Source organism: Agelaius phoeniceus, chromosome Z (assembly GCF_051311805.1).
Source record: "Agelaius phoeniceus isolate bAgePho1 chromosome Z, bAgePho1.hap1, whole genome shotgun sequence".
NCBI classification, from domain to species: domain Eukaryota; kingdom Metazoa; phylum Chordata; class Aves; order Passeriformes; family Icteridae; genus Agelaius; species Agelaius phoeniceus.
The window spans coordinates 62,608,122-62,621,561 of NC_135303.1; the positions used below are offsets into that span (position 1 = coordinate 62,608,122).

At 38.3% G+C, this 13,440-nt stretch overlaps 1 protein-coding gene across 2 annotated transcripts in view; it reads left to right on the forward strand.

Moving 5' to 3' along the window:
* Positions 1–397: 397 nt before the first annotated feature.
* Positions 398–13,440, forward strand: part of ZDHHC21 (zDHHC palmitoyltransferase 21) — a 37,517-nt gene continuing 24,474 nt past the window's right edge. Inside the window, exons 1-6 of one of the 2 annotated variants that reach the window (XM_054652639.2) lie at positions 398–534; positions 3,340–3,432; positions 6,549–6,747; positions 7,523–7,621; positions 10,359–10,470; positions 11,395–11,533. In XM_054652639.2, coding sequence (XP_054508614.2) covers positions 6,594–6,747; positions 7,523–7,621; positions 10,359–10,470; positions 11,395–11,533 — 504 coding nt within the window. In that variant the 5' untranslated portion in view covers positions 398–534; positions 3,340–3,432; positions 6,549–6,593. Of the gene's footprint in view, positions 535–660; positions 1,383–3,339; positions 3,433–6,548; positions 6,748–7,522; positions 7,622–10,358; positions 10,471–11,394; positions 11,534–13,440 lie in introns of those variants that run through there. The other variant, XM_077171650.1, reaches the window with a different exon arrangement.

The following is a 13,440-nucleotide window of genomic DNA, read 5'->3' on the forward strand; positions in this document are numbered from 1 at the left end:
GCAAGTCTCTCTTAAGGAAGCTAGTGTTATTTTATACTATTAACTTCAAGCTATGAGGCCTAGCTGGGGCAGGTGCCAGATTCTCCTAGGAGCAGCCTAGAGAAGTCTTGTCTGCAGGACTAATTTTTCACACGAACTGCAAAGGGACGCTACAAAAATGAAGAACGGAAAAGCGCTCATGCTGACTCAAGTCCGTGGCCGGGAACGAGCAAGTTACAGCGAGCTTCAGCCCTGGGGAAATGCGGCTGATCGGGTTTCCCACCAGGCAGGGTAGACCACCCCCCCCAGAGCGGCTCCTCCGGCGCTGCACACACTCAGCATACAGGCCCCTGCCGTGCCGGCCGTGTGCCCGCCTCTCGCACAGGAGGCCAGACGCCCACGCCCCGCGGCCGTGAGGGGCAGCCGGTTCAGCTCGGGCGGGTTCGAAGGGCGGCTCTGCCAGCGCCGCTCCCTCCCTGAGGGGCGCGGTCCCGCCCGCCCGCCCACCGGGGCGCTCGGAGGGCGCAGGCGCGGCTGGAGCGGCGGAAGCCCACGGTTGGTTCCGCCGCGTGCCCGGGCGGGGGGCGGTGCGCGCGACCCCCGCTGGCCCGGGAGCGGCGCCGCGGGCGGGCCGGGCTGGCGGGAGGGGCGGGGGGCGGCGGCACCGGCATCTCCATCTCCATCTCCTCGGGCACGGCCCCGCCGCGGCGGGCGGGCTCCTGCGGGGCTTCCTCCATCCCTGCACCTCCCCTCCAGCGGTGCCGTTGTCTGTGGAGGGAGTTGGGTAGGGAAGCCCTGGGCAGAACTGCGGGGTATCGCCCCAGCTGTGAAGTAAGGAAATGGTGCCGTCGCTTTTATGCAGGTCCAGGGTGCTGGTTGCCCTGTAAAGGAGGAGGAGGGTCTTCGCTGGTACTGAGGTGGTAGTAGGAGAAGCACGAGGTTTTGATTAGCTGTGTGTTCAGCAGCGCGCCACAAGGAAATGCAATGGCCTTGGCGTCCCAGGGTTTCACACTTTCATTTCCCAGCTCTAGTAGTTAGTCAGATGATATAGCAGGTCTTCGTTCGCCTCAGACTGGTGATCCAAACAGTAATGTTCTTAAAGTAACGTGCATTATCTGTCTACAAGTTGGTTGGTCAGCAGTGGGTGAAGATAGATTTGATGGGCTTGTGATAAAGAGGGTGCGTGTGTTACTGTCAAGCCACATCCCTCTCCAAGCCCGAGTGACATTTTTTATAAATGAAGTAGTTGTTTACATGTATGCTTTGCTAGATCCTATCAATGAAAAGTAACTGGGTGGGAATGTCTTGCCTACCTCAACAAACCAGTGAACAGCCACCTAGCAACTGCTTTGTGCCAAGGTCTCTGCTGCAACCATCCATTCTATAAACACGAGAAATGCCAGGTGTGTGGGAGTTCGTCATAGCACAGATATGGTGTTGCTTATGTTAACTGGCTATTCTGATACCTTTTTTTTGTTAAAGAGAAGTGTTGCAAAATGGCAATTCTATTCTGACACGTGACTTCCTTAAAATCTGGTTTGTAAAATAAATTCAGTTAAATGGTTCAAGTCCACCTTGTTTATTCCCATTGTATTTTTTGTTTTAGTATCAGTAATCTTTGGCAGTAATTATTTAGATTTCATGAAGGTCACTGGTGTAAAAATGCAGTGGGATCCAGAAATTGGGGAGGATTGTTGATTGTTGTTGCCTTGCCCTAGTTATCACAAATATTATGAGAAGTGGGCTCTCTTGTGTTTCTACTCTCTCTTCTTTTTTCTGACTTACTTAGGATACAGCCTTTTTAGAAAGTGGTGTTTTTTCCACTCTCAAAATGTGTATTATGGTGCATAGTATTGTTCAGTTTGTGTGGAGTCTTAAAATTGTCTTTCATGGCAAGCAATACTTGTTTAAGGACTTGTGAAAAAAGTTTAGCAAGTCAGATTTCAGAAGACATACTTTTCTTAAGAAGCAGGGCTACAGTGAGGCACAGTTTCTAGTTGTGTATCAGTGCAACACCCATGAATGTGCAGGAAACAGGATGTCCCCAGAGCTGACTGTTGTGGTTCATAGGCTGAGAAATTGAGTACTGCTCATGTTGGGTGTATTTATGAAATACAGTTTCTAAATATGTTTTGGGACATTCTTGATGCAAAATGGTATACTTTTTATTTTTCTAAGGTTGCATTCAAATGAGTCTATTAAAGCAATTTATATTTCACCTTAACATTTCTGGTTAGCAGAAAGCTTTCTTATTTCTTGGAATTAACTTTTCACCTGCCTTACTCATTCTGTGGTCTCAGTATTCTGTGGATGTCACATGAAGAGTCATATTGCAGGTGATTGTAGTGAACAAAATATTGAGTTTATGATACCATTGATGGAACTGCGCAGAAAGAAAAGGGTTAGGAAAAAAATGCTGCCCAGGCATCCTGCAATGTATTTTTTTTTTTGGAAAGGCAAGAACAATTCCCAATAACGTAGGAAAGACTCGGTCATGTTTTGGTACAGCTGAAGCTTTTCATAGGCACAGCTACTGTTGGCTTTCAAATGATTTGTATTTATTTATTTAGAAAAAATAGCTATAAATTAGGGCACAAGGGAAGAAAACCTCAAAAGCTCTAACATTAGTGCTTTGTATTTTCTTCTAAACTATTTAATCAGAAAATTACTTTGCTTGGAGAATTTCATTGCTTGTATGAATCCTGAATGTATACAGATATAAATCACTTAATTGTTTCTCTCCATTTATTTGTTGTTAACCTTCTCATAGAGTTTTTTCTTTGCATATTGTAGTTTTTCTGATCAGAAATTATGAATTTTGAAGAACAAAATTATATGAGATCAGTTGTATTTGAAAGAGTAATACATTCACTTTGTTTGTGATTTAAATTTTAATCTAGTACTTACTTCCTCATTATCAGATTTTGAAGCTCTTACTTTTTCTTTATTCCTCACACTTTATATATTTATGCATGGTACATAAACCAAGAGAAGGAGGGGAAAAAAATCACTTTGCCAGAGTAAGTCAATATATTGACATCATTTATTTGCTATGGCTTCTGAAGTATAATGAAAAATATAAAACTTGATTTACAATTATAGGAAACAGGAAACAAATGTGTTTAACTGAAATACATTGGTAGTACTGCAGTTTTACACAGACATTTCTCTTTTAAATATATATTAAACTTTTGAAATGACCTAGAACTGAGATTTGAGAAATGCTAGTTAGAATTAATGTGTCTGTTTGGATACAGCTCTGCTCAGTAGGGTGGGGTTTGAAAAGCAAAATAGAAAGTAACCTGTTACATGCTGCCTTTCAAACAAATGATATTGGTTGTTTGCATATCACACTTTCAGGAGATACAGAAGACAGATGAAAAATCACCCTGTCTTGAGAGTGACGTCTGCATTTGTGTAGTTCTTGCTTCATTCTGGATTTTGCCATCCAAGGTATGTTTTTGAGCATGGCTGAGGTTTGTTTTGGTTTTCTGATTATAAAAGTGAATATGGTCATGCAGGCAAAAGTAAGTTACTGAGGGATAAAAATTTGGAATGTATTTTCTTGATAGGCATTCTTACTGTTTTTTCCTGAATCCCTCTCACTGCTTATTGCTCACACATGGTACAAGTAGGTCGCTCAGGAGCAAGTATTTCAGTAATTATATCTCTTTGTTTTGTTTGTTGAGCTGTTATTCTGAGGAAGTGCTGTGAAGTCATGGAATCTCTGCTTCTCTGGTAAGATGCAAAACAGATGGATTCCTCAGTGGTCAGCAGTGTTTCTAGCTGCATTTGGTTTTTTTGACCTCTGTATTTCTGTTAGTCTGCATGATTTTCCCTTTGTAAATTCATGGTGATTACTCCCAGTCCCCTTCTTGTCCTTCATCTGTTTGAAAGTAATTTCCAGGATTGTTTCCTTCGCCTTCCCAGGGACCAGGGTGAGGCTAATAGACCTTTAGTTGCCTGGCTCCTCCTTCTTGTCCTTGAAAACAGGATTTTCATTGACACTTGTTTTCTTGAGTCCTCTGGAATGTCACCCATCAGCATAAAACTTCCAAACTTAATTGAGAATGACTTCACAATGACAAAACCAGCTCTCTCAGCACTCAGATTGGCATCTCAGCAGGTCACATGGAAGTGATAGGTCCAGTTCACTTAAAAATTTGTTAATCTGATCCTCCCTCGCTCAGTCTTTTGTTTTCTACACTTTCCCATGGGTCTCAGAGACCTGGAATTCCAGAAGGCAGGTCTTAACCATGAAAGAGCAAAATAAACAAGGTGCTTTGACATTTTTGTATGATTTTGATACTTTCAGCAGCAGGCTGGTGTTTCCTCTCTAGCCTTCCTTATGCTGCTCATATACCTGTACAATCTCTCTTTGGAATTTCATATCTCTCACCAGATTCAACTCTAGGAGGACCTTGTTTATTGACCTATCCTAGTGCACTAAGTGGTGTTCCTGTGTCAGTTGTGTGCACACACTTGGTGCAGCCCCACTTCACCTTGGTTTGGTTGGTTATAAGATCTCTATTTTCCCCATCATCCTGCATCCTTTGCTTGTGAAACGTGACCACCACCTTCCTCTATCATCATTCTTTGATTAAGCGTTCCCCAAGCTGATTGACCAGCCTCTTGGCAAAGATGCTGTCACCCATGTAATTTCAGGTGGATCTTGTTTCCCTTCACCCTCAGTTTTTGAGCCTTATAGGAGGTTCTATAGATGTGAATGCTGCACAACCACTTGCTCATTTGCAGGATCTGTCTGCTTCTTCTCAAGTTCTTCCGCTTCATCAGCAGCATGAATGAGATATCACTTGTCCACTAGACTTTGGCCAGCACCCTGTTAACTGTGTAGTCATGCTTGGTAAACTCCTGGTCTCCCCTGGCTGTGTCCATGGTGCCTGAATGGAAGAGCAGCTAAGGGTAATAGACTAAGGGCCAGACTACTACCAGCCTCAGTAGCAGTCAGTCTGTGGTATCCAGGACCCAGGCATACTTTGCCAGGTGACAGGTTGGGCCAGCAGAGGTGTCTTTGTTCCAGAAGCTGGGACCCATTGCTGTTCCTTACCCCATGCTGTTCCTCATACCCAGTATGGGTACTGCTGCAGGACTCAGGCACAGATGGCTCAGAGGCTTTCTTGGACAGAGCTTTCTGTCCATGTGTGCTGCCAGGGCTCAGAACCTGCTCTGTAGATCAGAGCTGCAGGCAGAACAGGAGCTGTCCTCCTGGTGCTGGAGCTCAGAGGCTTGACATGTCTGGTTGACAAGCTGAGGCTCTCTGTCTGCTTCTCCTCTTGTGGTGGGGGTTTCTGTGCCTGCAAGAACTTGGTGGGGATCTGAATGATACTTGAATGGGAACACTGTTACATTAGAAAATAACAAGCAAAGGGTGATTATACATAACACAAAGGAGAAGTGTGGAAAAATGGCAGCTTGTTTGAGCCTGATTTTGATTAGACATCTAAAAGAAGAAGAAAAGAAGACTATGAAATTTGTGAATAGTATTAAGTAAATTTTGAATGCATTTGAGGACAGTCAAACATGAAACAAGTAAGCAAAACCCTTGGAAACAGAAATGTTTGATAAACAAAATTTTAGTGGAACAAGTAGGAGCTGAAAGGAATGGAAAGAAACCATCAGAAATGGAACAAGATTCCTGAAGCCTAGAAACTGGGGAAACTAACAGGTAAGAGAGTAGATTGGGATTATGTGTGCAATTCAGTAATAAAATATGTGTATGAAAGTAGTCTGACAAAAAAATAACAGTAATAATCCCATCATAGTTGTGCTGAATAGTGGTTTGGACTTAGTGCTGTGTTGTTGAGATCGGTTTATGAAGTTCAGAAGTTCACATTGTAGGACTTGGTGAGGTTTCTTCAGTCTAAAACAAAAAGGAAATCAGCCCACTAAAGAGTAAGGATGGAAACCTTGATGTTTTAAATGTGATTAATAGAAAATGTTTCATTGTGTGATATTTTTAATAATCTATGTGAAAGATGTCAGGGTAATTACCCCTTTCTTGGTTGGTTTGCTGTTAATGTCATGAATGACGTTTTTTAAGCAAGGAAACCCTGAATTCTTAGTGATGTTTTTGACTATTTTAGCATAAAAGCTTTAAGAAAACAACCATGAAATACGGGGGAGACTATAATAGATAGGTGGGGTGAATCTTTGTGGAACATAAATAATTCCCTATATTTCTTACATGCTTTACAACCTTTTTACTTTGATGAAAGTTTTCTTTGCTGCTGCCACCTGACTGACAGTTGCTGTTTTACCTATTGCTTAATAGTTTTCCCAGGTAGTGGTTTTACTTGCATCTTGGTGATAAATGTTGCTTCTTATCCAGATATATCTAATTAATGAATTCATAAAATGTTTTGCATGGTGCTTAAAAGAATGTATGTGAAATGTTTTTAAGTTTTTATGTAATTCCTTAAATCAACAGTTGATAGGTTTTTTTCTTTCTTACTTGAAGGTACGAATTTGAATGTATGAACCGTATAGGTTGCACTATGCTAGTTAATTTACTCTTTTTAAAAAAAAAATTTTTTTATTTATCTCTTTAGGATTATCGTCCTGGATTGTGACAATTTATTATCTGTTTGTGTTCAATGGGGCACCGGATTCACTTTGTGGTTGACCCTCAGGGTTGGTGCTGCATGGGCCTAATTATCTTTGTCTGGCTGTACAATACAATCTTCATCCCAAAGGTCATCCTTTTTCCTCATTATGAAGAGGGAAATATTTCAGTTGTAGCAGTTTTGTGTAAGTAATTTTAACTTTTTTCTACTAATAAAATAATGCTTCTACTTAATGTACATTAAAAAAATCCTATCAGAAAATAAAAACTAGGGTGAAAGTAAAGACACAAGGTAAGATAAAGGGTAAATGTAGTGGATGCATCTTACATTTTTGTGTTCTGAGAAGCTGCAGCATTTCATTTTGCAAGTGTTATTGTAGAACTTGTTTTTGTGGAAACTGGTGAAAAGGCTGAATATAGATTTCAGGTCCTGTACTTAGAACTTGTTGACAGGATTTCAGGTTCACATCTGCGAGTGCCTGTCAGAATTTGGTGTGATAGTAGTGATGACTGGCAACAAGCTAAATTTTGTTAGTTTTGTCATATGTCCCTGTGTGGGTTAGCACATACAAGTTTGGCTCATAGGTTTGCTGGGGAAAAGTCTTGAATTATGGCTGGAACAAACTTCAAGGTGAAGATGCACTATTGGGAATATCTTCCATATGGGGGCTTTGAGGTGTGATATGATTGGTGCTTGTGTGGTAAGATGGTGGAGGAACTTCTGAAAAACAGTAGCATGGTCATAGTAGCACCTGCTGGTGCTATCAGAACTGTTTACTACTTTTTTCACTCTATTTATTGGGGAGTACTTAATGCTGTGTACTTAATATCAGAAATATATCTGGAATTGAATGAGGAGGCTGAGTATTTTCCAGCTCAATTCTGGAGCATCTCTATTTTTTGATACAGCGTACTTTGCACATATGGAAAAGTCTAACAAATGCTTATTTATTTTTTTAGGTTATTACTTCTGCTCATTGTTTTGTATAGCTTCGTTATTTAGAGCCTCAGTAGCAGATCCAGGAAAACTACCTGAAAATCCAGAGATACCAATTACAGGTACATTAGCTTGATTCTATGTAATTGAATGAAAGTTATTTTAATAGCCTCAAAATAATTAGGAATAAATTTGTCTTTGTGAGACTTATTGGAAACCATGATCTGTCCATGCTGAATAAAGTTACTCTGTCACTGTTTTAAAGTTGTAAATTTCTAGCACTTTTCCTTGTGTAGTTTCAAAACTTCTTTTTCTTAAACTTATATTCTACCAGAAATTTTACCATTCTTCTGTTATGTAGGACCTTCTGCTAGAAATTTTTTCCACAGGAAGATTTTTTTTTTGAATTCTAGACTTTGAAACATTATGCATATACTACAAACTTGATAATATTTAATGAAAAATGTTTTTCGATAGCTAGCTATTTTAATTCTTTATCTTTTGTCTTAGTAAATTTATATGATGTTGAAAATGGTGTTGGAAGGTGGTCCTATACTGGTTTTTACCTGTGTATTTTTTGCTGTTTTTTTTCCAGAGTCTTATGATTGTATGGGCTGTTAACAAAAAACATAAACCATGGTGCTAGTTGCACTGCATTTCTATAAAGTAGCGACTTAATCGATCCTTTCTGTCCTTGCAAATTTATCCCATAATTCCTGTATGGTATCCAATGCTCCAGAAGTTGGAGGAAATTTAAAACCTTAATGATTCTCCACAGAGAAGGACTGTATTTTTATGAACTGTTGGGAGCTATTATCTAATGCATAGAGCTTTTACTTAGGAGTTTAGAATGGAGTAGGGCTGTTAAACAGCATGAGCTTTGTCACATTAACAGATAACACTTCATGAATGAAGAAAATGTGTCCCATCCATGAGGCTGAATGCTTCAGTCTTGTCTTCAGATGTAGTGAATGCCCAGAATAAAATTTTGCTCTCTCTTCCTGATGTTACTGAAAATCTAGGATGATGTGTTTGGAGACATGATCTTTTTAGCCTTAGTGCTGATGATATGATGTGCATGAAGTAGACAGTTTATTGTAGAAAGGAGTGTATCTCCCTGGGAATCAGATGTCTCACCACTAATTGCAGAAAATCTCATGCCAGTGTTCTTTCTGCTTCTGGCAGCTGATCCTTTGATCCAGTAAAACATCAGGTGTTTCAGACTTGGGTTCTGGAGTCAGCAGTTTTGCTGCAGGGGGAGCAACATGGATTTTGCAATCTGACGTGGAGAGTGGAGACCCTCGCTAGTTACAGACAGTTACACTTATACTGGAGTTTTCATTTACCTTCAAATTACCAGGAGCAGTGCAAATTCCCTTTGCACACAAAGGGTTTTTTCTAATTTAAGGTATCTCTTTGTATAGCTCTCCAACCTTTGCATGCTCCATTCAGTCCATACGGCAGTCATGCTTAATAAGTACTTCCGAAGGTGAAATGTTTAGGCTCGGTCATGACTTTGATATTTTGATTTGGTGCCTGATATATCAGGGTATTGTACTTCTGGAGGTAGTGCTTCAATTGTCTGGTGTGCGCTAGGCTGACAGGAGGATACATTTTTGCATAGTATAAATTGTGTTAAAAATGAGTTGGGGTGTTTCTGAACTCTGCTGGTATCTACCCTATTAGTGAGTGACACCTTTGAGACACTGGATTTATGCAAACAGATTGTAAATCAGTTTCCATCTGTCGTTATTACTAGTTTAATGATCTCAGATATTGGGTTTCTTTACTTCCAGTGTCCAAATGTTATTTTGCAGCAAGAAAGACCAGATTAGAGCTGCCTGCAGGTGGCTCAGAAGTGCTAAATATAACTTTATTTTGTTTACATTGGGACAGTGTTTTACAGTATAAGATTTCAGAATGTCCTACTGTAAATATGAAGCTTTTTTTCCTTTTTTTTTCCCCTCTGTCCCTGAGATATGAGAAATTTTTGTGCCTCAAAAAAGATTGTTTAGGTAGAAACAATTTGAACAGTCAAAGTATTTCTCAGTCATCCACCTGTTTTCCTTAAAGACAGAAAATATATGCTTTTGTGATCGGAATTATTTCAGTGTTAATCTTTTTGTTTCCCATGTGAAGATGAAATTTTTGAACATATGATTTGAATTTTGCTTTTCAAAGAATTCCTCTTATTTGGGTGGTGCATTTGAGATAAATAATAGCCAAGCTGAGCAATAGTACTCCTAGTACCTTCAGCTTCTCTGTATCTCTGGATATTAGCTTTTAAAGAATCTCACATTAGTAATTTAAAAATAGTATATATTTATATATACAGCCCTATCCTTGATCTCTTTCTTTGCTTGTTTTATATGTAAAATTGCATGTGGTGATATGCATGTTATTTAAATGCTTTGAGATGGAAGATGCTCCTGAAGTGTTCACTGTGTGTCATCTTTTAGTTAGCTAGCAGTAGCAGTATTTCCTCAGGGGATTCTGGAATAGCAATGAGATTGTATCCTGATTCTGTCTAGCAGATAATTTTTTTCGCAGTAGAAATGTAAGGAAATAATTGAGTAACAGTCTTCCTTGTCTGAATCACGGGTTTCTTCTGTAATAATTACTTTGTAGAAATTTATAGGAAGAGAGGGAATTTTGGAGACAGAAACTGTCATGGAGTAGCAGTAATATCTTCCAGTTTAATTAAGGTCACCGTGGGAAAAAGCTTTTTATGTGATGCTTATCCTTCTCAGATCATAGTAAGATTTGTTTTTTTAATTAGAGTTACAAGCATACAGATTTATTATGAGTACACATTACTGAGTTTAAATCTCTCTAATGTGTCTTTACAATTTCACCTAGAACGAGAACATTGGGAGTTATGTAACAAGTGCAATGTGATGAGACCAAAGCGTTCACACCATTGCAGTCGCTGTGGACATTGTGTGAGGAGGATGGATCACCACTGTCCATGGTAAAATCAGGACATTTCTTCTAATTATCTACTGTTTTAGTGAATCATTCTGAAATTTGTGGTCTTGACTGCTGCTCATTTTTCCTGGTTTCTCCCAGTAGTGCTTAATCATTTAGGCATATAAAGCAAGGAAATAATAAATTTGAACTTTCCTATTTCTACCAGTAAAAATCAGAGTAAGTGAAAATAAACATTTTTTTAAGAAGTTCTGAGTTTTAATTTTTACAAGACAAACTGCAGAGTACAGAAATGACATTGGGATTCTCTTAGTTGGTTTAGCCATTTTTCAAACTACCTTTTTTTGTCAAGTTTTTCTACTTCAGAGAATAGTACTAGTATAGTGCTTTTGTCACTCTGGTTTAGCTTGTTGTCTGTGCCAGTGCTTGTATGAATTTGCATCCATGTAATTTTTGATCTTGTACTTAATACAGATAGAATCCTTGTGTTTCCTTTGCACTTTTCATGTTGGAGTATGCAGGAGTTTCTGAGTATGGATGCCTGTATTGTCTTCTGTGCCTTTGGTTCATTTTTAAGTCATATTTCTTTGTTACTGGGTTAGCCTGTGATCACATTTATTTTAAAATATTTGTTTGCATTTTTGCACTCTTATAGTTCACAACCTGTGAAATGTATTGAGTAGCAGAAGATAAGACACATTACTGTGAAATTTCACAGACTTTCAAAAACCATTTTATTACTAGAGTTTTACTTAAAGTTGCAGCAGTATCTTTGCTATATACAAACACTGAGAACTGTGTCTCCTGTTCTAAGCAAAGATCTCAGTAGTGCAACCTATGCTTTAAGTAGTGTGCAAGGGATCCAGTAGTTTGCTCCTTAAGCAATCATAAAGTTTTCTATTCACAGTATCATAACTTTAATATTTGTATTTCTGTTTTTATATATGCACACTTTGTTTCTCTACAGGATTAATAATTGTGTTGGTGAAGACAATCACTGGCTGTTTTTACAGCTGTGTTTCTACACCCAGATCCTTAGTTCCTATACGCTGATACTTGACTTCTGCCATTACTACTACTTTTTGCCTCTGAAAAAAGAAAACTGGGTAAGAACCTATTTTCTCTGTGAAGGGAACAAATAGTACTGCATTGTAATTTGTGTTGGCTTTTAGTTACTGCACATTTTTGGTAGCTCAGTTTCACTCTTAGTGAAGAGAGTTCAACTAACTGTATGTTATTAAGTAAGCAAACTGATTTATGGTAAGTAACAAAATATTTTTTGAAAGGGCATATAAGTTCTTTGTGTTAAAAACACAACATTAGTTGTCTTAGGAATATAGGAAAGGAGGGAAGAACCAGTTAGCTTTCTTTGGAAGTGATTATCAGTACTGGAAAGAGTTAAGGTAACTACTTTAGATGTATTAAAATTTCCTTTTACTTTTTCCAAAGTAGATTTATGCAGACTATATATCTATCCTAATATCATGTTTTAAAAAACTGATACTGCTTTTTTAAAAAAGAAGAAAAACACATGATCATGGGGAAAAATATACCTTGGTTTTGTAGCAGTATTTTCTGTTGCTTTGAAAAGGTTATGTGGGTTAAGGGAGAATTAAGTTTGGTTTGTTTCATGTGGACTTACCAACTGGAGTAGAGTAAAAAATCAAGGACTTCCTTCCCCTATGAAACTTACATTGTAAAGCTGCTATCTGGTGCTCATTTATGCCTATTATCTGTAGTATTCAGAATATTGAAGGTGGTTGCTTGAAATTTGCTCAGTGCTTGAAAGTTCTTTCTTTATAAGAAAACTGTTATGCTATCTTGTTTATGAAGAACCATAAGAACTTCTAGCTTAAATCTAAAATGAGCTTTGTATTTGTACTGGACTATAACAAATATAAGTACACAAAAGAGAAAAGCCTAGAAAACAAGTTTAAAACATTTTTAAAATTAGGTAACATTCCAAATGTCATAAGAGAATAAGATAATCTCAGATATTACACTCTAAATTTTGTTGAGATTTTTTCCAAATACTGAAGTGCAGAAGATTTTTAAATTCTGTGTCGATGTGACACCCCAGCATGCTGTCTGCTGGTGATCTCATACTCATCTTTCCAGGCTACTGAAACCTGACCCTACACTGTGGGTAAGACAGAAAAAAAAAAAAAATCTCCATTTTTTTGAACAACTAAAGTTTGTCGTATGATTTTGTATCCTATGTTATATGAGAATTTCACAAAGTGAAAAATTCTGCTTCTGGAAAAAGATGCGACATAGTCTTCCAAGCTTCTTATTTGTTCCTGTGTCAGTCTGAACTGGGTGTGATGTTCCCATAAAAGTGTATGTGAAGATGATGTGGGAAAGGAGAGCTGAAAGTGTAGGAAGACTGTATTACTTGGTTAATCCAAAACTGATAAAAGTGCTGTATTCAAATTCATAAATACCAAGTTTTTATTTTGTAGAATGTTCCAAAGCTGAGGATTTTTGTAACTTGTTCTTGAAAGAAATCGTATTCTAAAGGAATTTAATTATTTTTTCCATATACATCAATACTTCTATTTAAATAATTAAAGGGATTTTAGAAATATCAAACAAAAAATAATTTGCTGTCTGCTTGGAGTATCTTTCCATAGGCACTAAAACAGACTTGTTAGCCTCTAATAGTATGTCATGGTAGGGTATTTCCTTTTTATTGTGAATATTCCCTGAATGCATTGTTTCATGTAATTACACTGTATTAGGTAACATGCCAAAGTTCTGTCTGTTAGCCTTGCTTTTTAAAAGTAGCGTGAAAAGTAACCAAATTATTTGATTGCGGGTGGTCTGTGCAAGAGAGGGAGATGGAAATCATGCTTCCTTCAGATACTTTACAATACCTAAGGAGGTGATGGTAAATAATTATTAATAATGATAGTTCAAAAAAAAGTGTGAATAGGTATAAAAGTTGTTCTTGCCAGTATAACTGGATTCATTTGAAGTTGTTTGGAGAGAGGCCTAATTTTAATGCTCCTGC